This window comes from Sylvia atricapilla, chromosome 2 (assembly GCF_009819655.1).
Source record: "Sylvia atricapilla isolate bSylAtr1 chromosome 2, bSylAtr1.pri, whole genome shotgun sequence".
Taxonomy (NCBI): domain Eukaryota; kingdom Metazoa; phylum Chordata; class Aves; order Passeriformes; family Sylviidae; genus Sylvia; species Sylvia atricapilla.
The window spans coordinates 49,764,945-49,779,388 of NC_089141.1; the positions used below are offsets into that span (position 1 = coordinate 49,764,945).

The 14,444-nt window shown below is 38.2% G+C and overlaps 1 protein-coding gene across 1 annotated transcript in view; it reads right to left on the reverse strand.

Moving 5' to 3' along the window:
- Window positions 1–14,444, reverse strand: part of TRPC4 (transient receptor potential cation channel subfamily C member 4) — a 131,249-nt gene that overhangs the window by 34,017 nt on the left and 82,788 nt on the right. Inside the window, exon 4 of the mRNA XM_066313204.1 lies at window positions 3,058–3,394. Within this exon, the coding sequence (XP_066169301.1) occupies window positions 3,058–3,394 (337 nt within the window). The remainder of the gene's footprint in view (window positions 1–3,057; window positions 3,395–14,444) is intronic.

Sequence of the window (14,444 nt, forward strand, 5' to 3'; positions counted from 1 at the left end):
AAATACAAGAGTCTCTATGTACCTCAGATATAGTCTCTCTTGAAGGGTGCTTCATTTACTCTTTTTAATGATACTGTATAATTTTATGGTTTGAAGAGGTAAGACAACAAACTACATTGCAGCCCGGAAACAAGCCTTAGCTTATTGATAAAAACTTAAGAAAAATATTAAGTTTATTAAAAGATGACTAGACTACAGTTTGTATGTATGTATGTGAATAGGAAAAGAGTAGGGTTTGGCTGAGATTCATTCCTTTAGAAAAACAACCACCACCAAAAAGCACTGAAAAAACCAACCAAACCAAAATCCATCAAAATAAAATGAACAAAACCAACCCCCTCAACAAAAAGCCACCAAACGCAAAAACACAACATGAAAAAGACCTAAATATACAAACAGAAAAGCTAAAATAGACAGGTTCATCACATGTTGTGAGCTGGAATGTCCTGTGAAGATGTGTGTCTCCTTCAGTGGTATGAGGAAATCAGGTAAAAAAATTAATTGTCTTAAATTATGATGGGTGAATCTGAGGCCTCATAATTTGGCTGGGCTAAGACACTACAGCAACCAAAACCTGAAAGCTGAGCACAGAAAATATGAAACTGGAACAGGAAACTGCTAGTTAGGAAACACTAGAGATCAGTATGCAAAATGCATAATTTTGGGTGCAAGAGATTTTGGAAGGCATGGTTTTTCTGAACAGCACGGTCTAGATTGACTACAAGCCATTTAACTAGTGGCATCAAAATACTGATCTTCATCCATGCTCATGAACTTTTGTTTATGGAAGTGGCTCCCTTGACCTGTACTGCTTGCAGATTATGGGTTTGGCCAGCACAGACATAATCCAGCCATATGAGTCTACACTGAAAATATTAATGTTTCTTTTAGAAATGATAGTCTCTTAAATGCCATAATTCTCAGGGTTAACGGCATCTTCAAACAAGTGCTTTGGGATGCTGAGTTACTTAAACATCTTCCAAAGTAAACAACTATGTCAGAGGTTAAGGGCAATAGAGGTTCTTCCTTTTCCCACTGAGTGTTTTCTGGAGAGAAGCTAGTCACTAAAATTTTTGAATTGCCTTTACCAGAAACTAGCTCTCGCCCTTCTCAAGTTGTGTCTCTTTCTTTCAGCTCTGTTAAAAGACAGGTTAATGACAAAATCCACTGTGGCATGTCAAGGTCCATGTGTGAGCTGTGCATTTGTTCTTATTATCCTTTAGCCTCAGGACACTGCGAAAGCTGACTAGATACTGACCACCCGCTATTTTGGAAGGCCAGACAGAAAAGACACTAATATCTCCTCTGACCATGGCACAGCACAGAAGAGCCTCCTGCTCTTCCTCAGCATTGTAGCATTTATTTCTGAGGTAATGTATAAAGGTAATAGTTTTTATATTAGTTTCTCCTTTCTTGATGGTACAAAACTGGGAAAATTACCTGGAGGAAATTTTTCTTTTAATATTTAAATGTGAAACTTGCTTACAGAACTCAGTCTGACTTGTCTGTAAGAAATACCAGTTTAGACGCAGACTGAATAATTTCTTTGAAATAATCTTAGATTTTGGCTTTTTTAATGTATTAGAAATATTTACCCAGCCATGGAAAACACACTTCACAATGAAGGCTGGTGGTGAGGAATGCTGTGCTACCTTGGGGGAAATCCCAAAAAGCAATTCAGAAGCCAGGTCCTTCTGACAGGTGCCTGACAAATAAGTGTAGACAGGGGTTTCAGTCATGCACACTCATTTTTCTAAGTGAAAAGCAGATGTACACCTGCCTCCTGCTTCCCACAGTGCACTATCAAGGTACATACAGTGGAAAAACCACTGAATTATTGTTCTCCAGAATATCAGGCACAGCCAACTAGTGCATTACAAATTCAACACTGTGTAGTAAATTATATGGGACCAATGGGGCCAAAAGTTACACTGCTCTAAAGAAACCCTCGTTTTGGAAAAATGGAAGATACGCATTATCCTAATGAAAAGCTCTGGGAGAAATAATGGTATCAAAATCCCACCAAAATTTCAGATTTTTTTGTGCAGGTACCTATGTGATGACGATTTTAATGAATACATCAAATCTAAATTCTTACACTCAAGATTACTAAGTTCCCCTGTTCATAATTTTATTTTAGACAGATATATTTGCCTTGACCTGGTCCAACTTGTGTTGATTCTTAAAATAAGAAAAAGGGGAGAGACCACAGCACACTGAGAGAAATTACCATCTAGCAGGCAAAGTTAGGGAGCACCTAGGATGATACTCGGATCACAGGAAGGAAGAATCACATTTTAGGATGACATGGCCCACAGGAAGTAAGCTTTCAATAATCCCAGACCAAAATTTTTATTTTAATCTATGAGGATAGAGAAGTAAGGTGGTTTTTTACATTTTAAAAATGCTAGGGAAATTTCTTATTCTTTCTGATATAGGATATTTGGTTTGAATTGAGTGACAAGTTTTTGAACTGAAAAATACTCTGTGTGCATATTTTAATGAAGATACTCACTTAAGAATGCTTATCATCCCTAGTTGCAATAGGTGCATCTGTCATTTAAAAATTTAGAAAGAAGCATACTGTAGGTAACTAAGATTAGTAATAACACTACAGAAATTACATTATACTTCATTTCCCTACAAGAAAAATAATCCTTGTAGAAAAGGGATTCTTTTTAAAAATAGATTAGCAAATTTTAAAAAAGGACACCTACAAGAACCAGGACAATTTCTGGCCTGGAGGAAATAGACATTAAAAAGAAAAACCAGTATATGTGTTTCAGGGCACTGCATAATCGTAGGAAGGAATCCCTGATACCTTTTGTCTTTCCTCACTGTAATCTATCAGATGGTGACACTTTGGATTTTCAAACTCTACTGCTTATTTACATTGTCAACTACTCTTGCTAAGCATTGGAGGAGATGGATAATTTGCCTGCTTTGGTAGGTCAACAATTCATGATAGAATTCTGCTGTATCCTGCCTTGGAAACGCTTGGCAAAACCACAATGGTCAAAATACTTTTCACTGTATTTTCTTTAGTAATACATTTACCCAGGACCCACGGTAATATCATCCACTCGACGATGGTTGGTGGGGGTCCCTGCATGCTGAGGTCTGACCTGTCGATGTGCTGAGAGGCAAGCAACAGCAGGAACAGAAAAGTCAAGTACGATGCAGTATGGCAGATAAATTTGATAAATGGCTTTCTGATGAACAGCCCCAACGGGCTTTTGGGAGCTATCAGGTAGCACACAGAGAAGACTGGGAAAAGGAGTCCTATCACAACACATGTCAACATCTTCACTGCCCAGTGTCGCCTCCGCCATCCAGGGAACTCGTCGTACCAGCGGGATGCAAGCAGCTGCTGGCAGTTGGGCTGAGCAACAAACTACAGAGAGAAGAAAAGAAGAGAGTTAGTTTCTTTGCTACCTCTGTAAAGTTTTTTTCACTCTATGTATCTGTAGTAAATAGAGATTAAACAAACTGAAATAAATCCACAGCCTGTGGAAGCCCACTCATACTGACTATACCAGCATGAGAGGGTTGGGTCAGCCTGCCTTTCCTTCAATGCCAAAAGTATAGTGCAGAGAAACAAACATTTACTTTTCACAACAGAACTTCACTTCTGCATTGGTTGAGTACATAAGGAGTCAACAGACTGTGAAACACATGGACTTCAAAACCTGACTTGAAACTGTTCACAAATACTTCTATTATTTAATCAGCAACATTCGTGGAGAATTCACAGAACGTGAGGTTGAAGTTGATATGAAACTAAGGAGCACAACTGAGGTCTGCAAACAACAAAACTGAATTCCACAGCCATGAACAAACTGTTCTCAGTATGTTCCCTGCTAATTCTCTAAAAATTAGGTTTACATGCTTTAATACTGACAAAACTCTTACAGATGCAAAATAAAATGCTCACACCATGTGAACCAAGCACTAGCATTCCCCAATGTTCCACTAACCCTTGTCAGGATACACATCTACCCTGTGCAATACTTCATGGTCTATCTGTTAGCATGACAGAGTTTTATTTTTTAGAATATGATCCTTAAAACTGAATTTCACCAAAACTCCCCAGAACCAAGTAAATATTTAATATTTTTCAGATATCTTTTCAGAGAAGTATGTACTCAAGTTTTATGTCATAATTTTCTTTGATCACTAGTTCCTATTTACCCATTGTTTTCTTTTATAAAGGTGACAGAGTAGCAGCACACAAGAGCTGACATAAAAGACATAGAATAGAAGCAACATATATATCAAAGACGGCCAGGGTTGCATTAAAAGAAAAAAAAAAGAAAAGAAAAAAAGGAATGAAAATAAGCATTTTCCTTCTGCTACTCTGGGGGTTAATGCTGGCTGGATGCCTGATGCCCAACAAAGCTGCTCTGTCACTCCACTCCTCAGCTGGGGAGGGGAAAGAGAAGATACAAGGAAAGGCTTGTGGTCAAGATAAGGACAGAGAGAGATCACTCACTAGTTGCCATCATGAGCAAAATAGACTTGGGGCAATTAACTTATTACCCATCAAACCAGAGCAGAATAATCAGAAATTAAATCAAATCTTAAAATCAGCTTTCTCTCACCCCTTCCTTTTCCCCAGGCTCAACTTCACTCCCGAATTCTCCATCTCTACCCCCACACGGCACAGGGGTATGGGAATGAGGACTGTGGTCAGTTCCTCACATTGTCTCTGCCACTACTTTCTGCTCAGGAGGAGGACTTCTCACACTCTACCCCTGCTTCACTGCGGGGTTCTTCCCATGGGAGACAGTTCTCCACAGCTTTCTACAAGATGACTCCTTCCCACAGGCTGCAGTTCTTTATAAGCTGCTCCAGTTTGTGTCCCTTCCATGGGGTGCAGTACCTCAGGAGCAGACTGCTCCAGCATGGGAGTCATTAGTCCTGCCAACAAACCTGTTTCAGCTTGGACTCCTCTCTCCACAGCACCACAGGTCTTGCCAGGAGCTTGGTCTGGTGCAGGGTTCCCAGTGGGTCACAGTCTCCTTCATGCATCCACATGTTCCAGTGTGGAGTTACCCAGCGGTGCAAGTGAATCTCTGCTCTACCACGGACCTTCATGGGCAGCAGGGTAACAGCCTGCCATACCACAGTCTTCCTCACCAGCTTTAAAGGAGTCTCTGCTCTGGCATCTGGAACACCTCCTCCCACTCCTCCTCTATTGACCTGGGTGCAGAGTTGTGTTGTTCACGTATTTTCACTCTCTTGTACCCTGTCTGAAATTGTTCCTGTGCACTTACTTCTTTCCTCTCCTTAAAATTTGCTATCCCAGAGGCACTACCATCACCAGTGACGGGCTCAACTTCGGCCAGAAGCATGTCTATCTTGGAGTATCTGGCACTGGACATGGGAGAAAAGTGGGAATCTTCTGGCAGCATCTCACTTAAGCAGCCCAGCTATCAAAATTTTGTAATGCAAACCAAATACACTCACACATCTATGAGCATACTACATACATACAAGTGGATTAAATAATTGGCTGAATACTTACTGAAGATATGCAGAAACTTTCTTCTCTTATTACAAAATCTTTTTTTTTTTACTAAATAATTTCAGATTCAAACTTGAATCAAATGCACCTATTTTGGGATCTTAGATTATTTTGATAATACTCATAACTGCAGGAGCCAAGTTCCTTTGGGGATGAATAACAGGTCACTTCTCAAACTGTTTCTAAAATCACTGGGATTACTACCGGTAAAAAATGCTCTTTATATTGGAATGAAATGAGAGTCAGCATGCATCTTTCTATATATATCTGGATCTTGTCAGAATTGATTACCTCAGCCAAATTCAAACCTGGTGTACATTGAAGAAATGTCAGAGTCTTTAGTAGAGAGAAATGTGCCTACCAGACACCAGCAGTGAAGCTGCCTCTGACTGTTGTGAAAGATAAGAAAATTTACTCATACTGTAAGGATCTTGAAAATAATCTTAAAGAAGAGCAACAGTGTACTCCTCCATTAGGAAAGATGCATTCTCAAGGTCTCAGGTTGTTTCTTTCAAGGTACAAATGTCTGGAATAATAGTGTATGCATTCAGAGCAGATGGTTTCAAAGTTATGTTTTTGCCAAGTTTATTTTCTCTAAAACATTTTTCAACTTAATTAGCTTGAGTACAGATTAGTGCTTTGCTTGACTAGTGAAAAAGTGTGACTCATGGAATAATACCTCAATAAATATTTTTCTCTTTTTGCCCCAGAGAGTTCCAGGTCTATGGCATTCCTCTTCCTAATCTCTTCCTCCTCTTCATAATATCTTCCCATTACATATATCCTCTCACCTAAAGTAATCAGTTCCTAAGTCTTGCCTGCGGCTCCTTTCTAAACACCCCTGGCCACCCCCACAGTGTTGGGGACGTAGGTGAAGGAGCAGCTGCCAGTGGCCAGAAAAGGCTGGTGACAGATGTAGAGGACCTACTCCTTGCCAAGCATGGCAAAAAGGGAATTAATTTTCCTGTTTGCAATGTAGAGAAAGTTAAGTAAAAGGCAGGAATTTTTCCATTGTCCAAGCACTGGGCTGCCCTGGGACTGGGCAGACCAGAACTGATGCAGAGGTACCTCACGCCATGAGGAGATCCTTGCTGAATGCACCATCTGGAGGATGCTCCATGATGGAGTGGGCACTGCCTTGCTTAGTTCTAATCTTTAAACAGATTAATATGCAAAACTGACAGTGTAAATAGAAAAAGCATTTCTGAGCAGCGTTAAAAAAATGCCTCTTGTCTTCTAATACCCATATTAGATTTTATGGTATTGAGACTGTGTGGCTGAGGTACAATGTGTCAAAGATGGTCTTCTGAGGCACAGAAAGTTTTTCAGTAAGTGCAAAAGATTTTCAGATTCCAGACACCAAAGAGATAATTTTAAAGTAATAATTTCCTAAGAAATTAGCAATCACTTTTCTTCAAAATATGACTGTGACAAGAGAGCTTTAGCACTGGCTGGATCCTCTGATTACAGAAGAAAACTTACATAGACTATACATTTGATATGGCTGGAGTCAGAGGGAGCAGCCTTGGTAATGTGCTTTAAAGTACTTGCTTGACATAAAATTCGTAAGAAACAACTAATGGTATGGTATGGTATGGTATGGTATGGTATGGTATGGTATGGTATGGTATGGTATGGTATGGTATGGTATGGTATGGTATGGTCTGGTGTGGCGTGGCGTGGCGTGGCGTGGCGTGGCATGGTATGGAGCAAGCATATCAAATACTATGTCTGCATTTAAAAGCTTTATGCATAGGGAAGCAGTTCTAGTGCTGCAGGCAAAGGCCTACAACAGAAAACACAATGCTGTGTTTATCTACAGATGATACAATGCATTTCCGAGAGGTCCAAATATCCAGTTTCATGCTGGTGTGTTTTTAATGTAACCACATGTTGGAAAGGTTGGTTAGCAACGTCCTGAAGCAAACAAAAATATTCTCTTCACTCTTCACTGAAGACTTTCCTTTATGCTTCTGAGCTTCATTTGCCATATAACACTAACTATGGAGCAATCCAAAGTATTCCTTGGATATTTGGAAAATTGTCCTAAATCTGCTGCTGAAATTTCTTCTAAAGTTTAACTTACCAGTGAACTGTATGACATTATTAATGTCCAAAATAATTCTCACAGATTTGACTACTTTCATTTTTGAGGTCAAAAGATTGTCATCATATGCTGTGAAATATGTTCAGTAGTTATAGTGATATTTATTACATTAGCTATAAAATGAAGGAAGGTTTTGAACAGGGACAAGTTATATCCTGATGGAAGAAAAGTGTGCACAGTGGTGAACCCTACGGTCTTGTTCCTCAGCTGCACAGAAAAGGTGACTTTATCCCTTCTGGTCCTTGTGGAGGACCAGAGGAAATGAGGGGAAGATGTTGCTTTCATGCTTCCTAAGTAAATATTTGAGAGCATACAGGAACTGGTGGCAGGGAAATCTTACTGGGACTCCCAGAGTAAATGTTGACCATATAGCCTGTCTCACAAACATTACTCACAGGTAACAAACAGTTAAATAGATCAAGTAATTTAATCTGTGATTAATACATTTTATTACTGATTCTAAATTCTTATTACACTTTTAATTTATCCACTGAAAAGCCCTTCTCTACAGAAAAATATAAGGAAAAAGTCTTAATTACAAAATTCTCTGGTCAATTCATATTTATACTATAACCATTAGAAACCTTTCTATTAGAAAGGAAGAGTAAAAGTTGGTGAAAGAAAGACATGCTCCAGCATAGAGCAATTCCTGTATAATTGGATAGCATTACATCTAATATGATCACATATTAAAGCTAAGTAGACATTTAAGTCCTCTGATGAACTTGGAGATTAAAAAAAATTAAAAAAATATTTTACAAAAATATTTTGTGACTAGCAGAAAAAGAAATATTCTGTGACATTAATTTGACAGTTCTGCATTGCCTATGCCAAAATATTTTCACTTTAGTATAATTTTCTTCCTTAATTGGAGAGATTGGAGGTATTCTTTTACTACTCTTGAGTATCTTTTGTACTGTCAGTATTATGTTATTTGACTTTGACATTGTCTCCACATAATTAGCAATCAGCAAGTTTATATTTTCACATTATGATGGCTTCCAATAGCTTCCAGCAGTTTGTAATTACATAAGGGATTTTGCTATATGATTATTCCTGATTTCACATCTTTAGCTCCTTCATAGAGTCTGCCCATCTGAAAATGTTTTGGTATTAATTCTCTTAGTTGTCATGCTGGGAATTGGCTCTTCCCTGAGACCATTAAAAAACAGAAATTACACACAGTGCCAGCAAAAATAATCTGGTATAAATAATAACAGAGCCTGATTCTAGTGTTATCCAAGCATATATATAAAACACAGAATTTAATTTTCACTTCTAATTGACCTTTGGTTTTGCTAGAATACATCTATCAGTCAATAAAATGGTGAAGAAATAACACAACTGATACTATTAACTATTATTTCTTTAAATAAATAATACTTTTATAAATAAAATATCATCAGAATAAGTTGTCAGCTCATTACACACCACAATGTTACCTTCAAGTATTTATTTCACTGTATTATGAAATACAAAAAAAGATAATAAGCCTTCACTAGTAACAAGGTGCTAATTTTTACATTTATAAAAGCAGTCTCACAAAATCTGAGGTCCAAATTAAATTCTCATTTTGACATCAATAGGTGGTTGAGTATGTTATATAAAAAAGGATGTAATTTGTCATCGAGAAATGAAAGCTGTCAAAGAGAACTTATTTCCTTTCTTACATATACAAGTGAGTTATGATGTAGCACAAAGAACTATCTCTGATAGCTTTCTCAACAGATTAAAGACTTTTTTTGAGGAAGAAAGAGTTGAAAACGTTTATCATAAACTTTCTTAATAATACTTTTTTGAAGTCATGGCCAGATGCTCTGTTGTGCTGTACTGACATCAGAGACACACAGGTAGGAAAGGTTTGCTCTGAGGTCTGCTACTTCGTCACACACACTTCCCAATGATAGTGTTCCCATTTGACATGACTCAAGCTCAATAGCTTTTTCTTTCTCTAGAATACTTTACTTAACATATTTTACAAATTTTCCATGGATATTTGATGAAAATCTATTAAACGAAATAGTTTAATTTCAAATTCACATGTCAGTATTTTCTATCTATTGTTTGTGAAAAGAATTGGGACTAATGACAGACTCAAGTCTCAATTTCACTAAGAAGACTCCTAATTTGGTAGATTGTTTCTCCCTTTAGAGAAGTCACTGTGTGTTCTTTTCTGTATCTTCCCCCAAAGGCTGCGTTTGAGAATTTCAGCACTTACTCTGTGAGGACTGCTTCATTAAGACAAACAACATTTAATTGCAATTCAAATGTTTTAATGTTATTGACTAGATCAGCTCTACATTTTCCTTTCCAAAAACTAGGGACCGTGCTCAGGATTCCTTTGGGTACAGTTATACTGAGTATTTTCTGCCTCAGGCCAGAAACCCTGATTCCTGCACTGAGTCCCATGAATCTTCTCAGGTCTATCCCTCCTAAATCTTGTGCCAGCTGGAGCAGACTATCACAATAATCATGATTAGTGCTGGATGCAAACCACTGGTCTACTTTTACTCAGCTCTATTTGCTGTGTCCTTAAGGGGACCAGGGAGCTCCCTAGCTGTCATGGTTTAACCCCCAGCTGGCAACAAAATACCACAGAGCTGCTCACTCCCCATCCCACCCGCCTCAGCGGGGTGGGTAAGAAAACTGGAAAAAGGTAAAAACTTGGGTTGAAATAAGAACAGTTAAGCAATTGAATTAAAGTAATGTAAAACAACAACAACAACAATAATAATGATATAGAAAAAGAGGGAGAGAAATAAAACCCGAGAGAAACAGATGATGCATAATGAGGTTGACCACCCACTGCTGAGTCCTGCCCAGCCCATCCCCAAGAAGAGATTGGCCCCACATAACCAGCCTCCCCCAGTTTGTAAACAGGGCATGAAATTCTAAGGTATGGAATATCCCAGTTTGGGTCACCTGTCCTGGCCATGGTCCCTCCCAGCCTCTCGTGCACCTGCCCACTGGCAGAGCTTGGGACACTGAGGTGTCCTTGGCTTAGGGTGAGCACAGCTCAGCAGCAACCAGAACATCAGTGTGTTATCAACATTATGCTCATACTAAACCCAAAACCCAACACCGTGCCAGCTGCTAAGAAGAAAATTAACCCTATCCCAGCCAAAACCAGGACACTTGGGATCAGAGCACCAGACCACACCACCTTGTACACAATCAGGGCAATCCAAGTCACATCAGATCCCTACAGCAGAGCAAATTCACAGCACAGATGCCCTCATCATAAAATCCAGGGTTTACATTCCTCTCACCAAGAACAGAATACAACCCCAGGGGGGTTTATTTTAATTATTCTATTGTGTAACTTCAAATATGAGGAGGAAGGAAACAAAATAAAATGAAATTTAGAAAGTAAAAACTGAAATGTGTTGCCAGAAGGATTAATAATATTGCAGCTTTGAGCATTTTAAATTTCTCATTTGCTACATCAACACAGGCAGAAGCTCTTACTTTGATTCATTAATCCTTCTCAGTAAAATGAATCAGTACAGAAGAAAACCTATTAAATATCTATCAAATAAGTCAAGACTTATCTACAATTGTAGTTATTCTAATTAATTGCTTAGAAAAGGCAATGGCAACTGAAACTAAAATGCAGTTGTTAGGAACCAGCTGTGCATGAATAGCTTTGTTAGACTTCCCAGTGGTAAAGAAAAACTAACCAGTTATTTGGTTTGGGGATGACTCTGTAAAATAGCCCAAAACTTAAGAATTGTGATGTTGGTATAATACTTCAAGCTCCCACTCTCTGCAAGTGTAAGAACCACCATAATTCAATACATTTTTGTAGGGAACAAAATAATTACAAGGTCCCTATAAGTATCTGAAGAGAAAATAACATATGAACTTCTGTTGTACTGGATCCCTGTTTTTGCATACCTAGCTGGTGTATTTACATGCATAGCAAACGAAAAGTAAAACTGATATTTCTATGTAAAGTCCTGCATTTGGGACATAGTGCAATAATGCAAGCTAGAATTCATGGTTTAGGGAGTAACTTCACAGACAACACGTGGCAACACCAGCAAGCAAAAAGATAAATATGACTGGGTCAATATTTGGTTAAGTCTCTGTCATTTCAATCTTATTACTCCCAAGGCACTCTTCATATACCTCTGACACCAAGTTTCCTGTCTGTACCAATAGTTTCTATAAAATACACTACCTCACAAGAGAATATAAATTGTGGCTGATCATTCTCTTCTCTCAGCATTCATTCTAACACTGAATTAATTGAGACAATAAACATGTTTTGTTTATAATCTCAGAAGTTCAAGTTCATTTTACAAGACAAAAATCAATATGTATTCTAAAAAACTTCATATAACAAAACAGGGAATGTAAAAAGAAAAAAACACACTTCTGGTCCAGTGTGCAACTAGCAATTAAATCTCCTTTCCAGCCCAAATCATTCTATGACTCTACTTTTCTTGCATTCAAGTTGGTTTTGGGTCCTGTATTGGTAAGGCCTCCAAGCATTAGCTGGTCACCCAGAAGGGGTTAGGATCCAACTTAGTTACAGTTCCACTACGTGACAGAACCAGTGAGTTCCCTCTCACCCAGAACATTCTACCACTTTGTCTACTTCTGTAGCTGCCATACTGCCAGAAGGAAAAGTCACAAATTAATAAAACAATCATTTCAAAATTCATGAGGGAGCTGGAAATATGTTGAAAGCAACTAAAGCATAGAACATAGTGAGAATTTAATTGGAGAAAAATTAGCTAACAAGAGCTTTGAGTAAGGGATGGGTAGGAAAGCAACCAGAACAGTTAGATTCTTCCTCTGGGCATTGCCTGCTCATGTGAGAATTTCTATTGGCATCACTGAAGACCACCCTGTTCCTCATTTACTCAGCTTGCTGCACAGGCCAAAAGAAAGCAGTGAGTCATTCTTAGTTCTGCTTTCCTTTTCTGACAGCCCTTTCAGCTTGGAGCACGGTATTGGGTTGTTTGAAAGAAACCTGAATGCAAAAATTTTAATGCCTTCTTTTCTTCATTTTTAGGCTTTTTTGTTTCTGTACAGAGATATCAGTGATATTTTGTTGCACTACTTAATATTTTCTGTAAAAACAATGCTAACCTCCTGCCATTAGCACCAGGCAAAGTTAGATTTCACTCTGTTAGCTGAGCTTTATGAGGTGCCATCCTGCATCCCTATGTGAAAAATGGATATTAAGCATAACTGTTCTTGACTCCATGCTTATACAGTTCTAGCCAAGAGATAAGAGAGTTGAAGTCCAAGGTTTCTCACTTTCTTTAGAAATGACTGTTTATGATGTGAGGCTTGCGTGGAACTGAAGAGGCCGAAGTTCCCCAAAATTAGTGGGAATCCAGTTCCTGGAAAGCATAACACACATCTGAAGGCTGACTGAATACAAAATTAGAGGGATAAGGGAAGAAAAATCCCACAGGTATTCAAACTAAATAATGCAATAAACAGCATACTTTTCTGTTGAAATTTCTCTACTAATGTGTAGATCTGGCTTTGCAGTTTCATAAATACTTAGGAACAGAATGTATACAGTCACTTAATGTGCTTTTCTTTCTATTCAAATACTTTAATGCTTTTTATCTTTAAGTTCCTCTTGTTTAACTTGGCTGTATTTTTATATAAGAGTGTTGAAAGAGAAATCAGATTAATCACCCAGTTCCTGCAGAAAGACTAAACTGAAATGATACATCTTTGGCAAGGATGCTCAGTGAGCATTATTCTGAGATCATTTTCAGGAGAAATGCATGTGAGTCTCTAAAAGATGCATCAGTTTTATCAGTCAAGCACAGCCATGTGCAGCTTCTGCAGTTTAAACAAAAAATTTTAATCTTGGAAAGCATTTCAGGGGTCTATAAATGCTTGCTCCAAAGTCTTGCTTTTCAAAAGCTCTTTTACACCTAAGAATAGGTTGTGGCTGAAGAAAATTACCTTCTCTTGTGAACAGACCTAAGAAATACTGTGCTTTCATGTAATGGCAAGGTAGCTCCTACAGCCATTAATGAAAATCTGTGTATCCAGCATCTGCCAGCCTGGATAAAGAATTACAGTCCTTGGATAGTTCTTTTCTCTTATGAAGCTCTGCAAATTGTGGCAAAATATTAGAGTTTGGTATCTTAAATAAAATCCTAGAGTTACTCTCACTATTGTTGTAAAGATGTCTGAACACTTCTGCTTTCTTTCATGGTGAAGAACCAGAGTGACAAAGGAATCAATCAGGAGCCCATTTTAATTGACAATTACATAAACATCACTTTTAAGAATGTTCAGGCCTCATCTAAACTGAAGAAATCAGTGGCTGAGTCTGAGCATTTGACCCTAGTCATCCCCACTACCTATTGTCTCTTGCCTGGTTCAATTTTTTATTTCTCCAGACAGGTCTGTGCAAGGAAAATCTGCAACTTTTTGAAGTCTGCATACAAATCCCTTAGTGTCACTCAGTCCTGCAGTCAGGCTATGGTCTGTTTGCATTCAGCAGTACAGACAACCTTTCAAAGACCAGTGCCTCGCTCAATATTTCATTGATTTACATTATACATTTCTGTGTTAGACTGGTGTTTCTAAAATCTATTGCATGCCTCTAGTAACTAGATATCTCAGGGGATGTTTGTTTGGCCAGATTCCATAGCATTCTCTTATGGACATAGGGCATAATACATCAGTTTGTACTACCAGGTAAAGGAATATATTTTCTTTTAAAGTTTGGAAGAAAATGACCATTCTTTAAAAGCTAGAGATGGAAGAAGCATATGTGGAAGGATGTAAACAAAGGTTGTTTCAGTCCCTGAAGGTTTGAGGCTA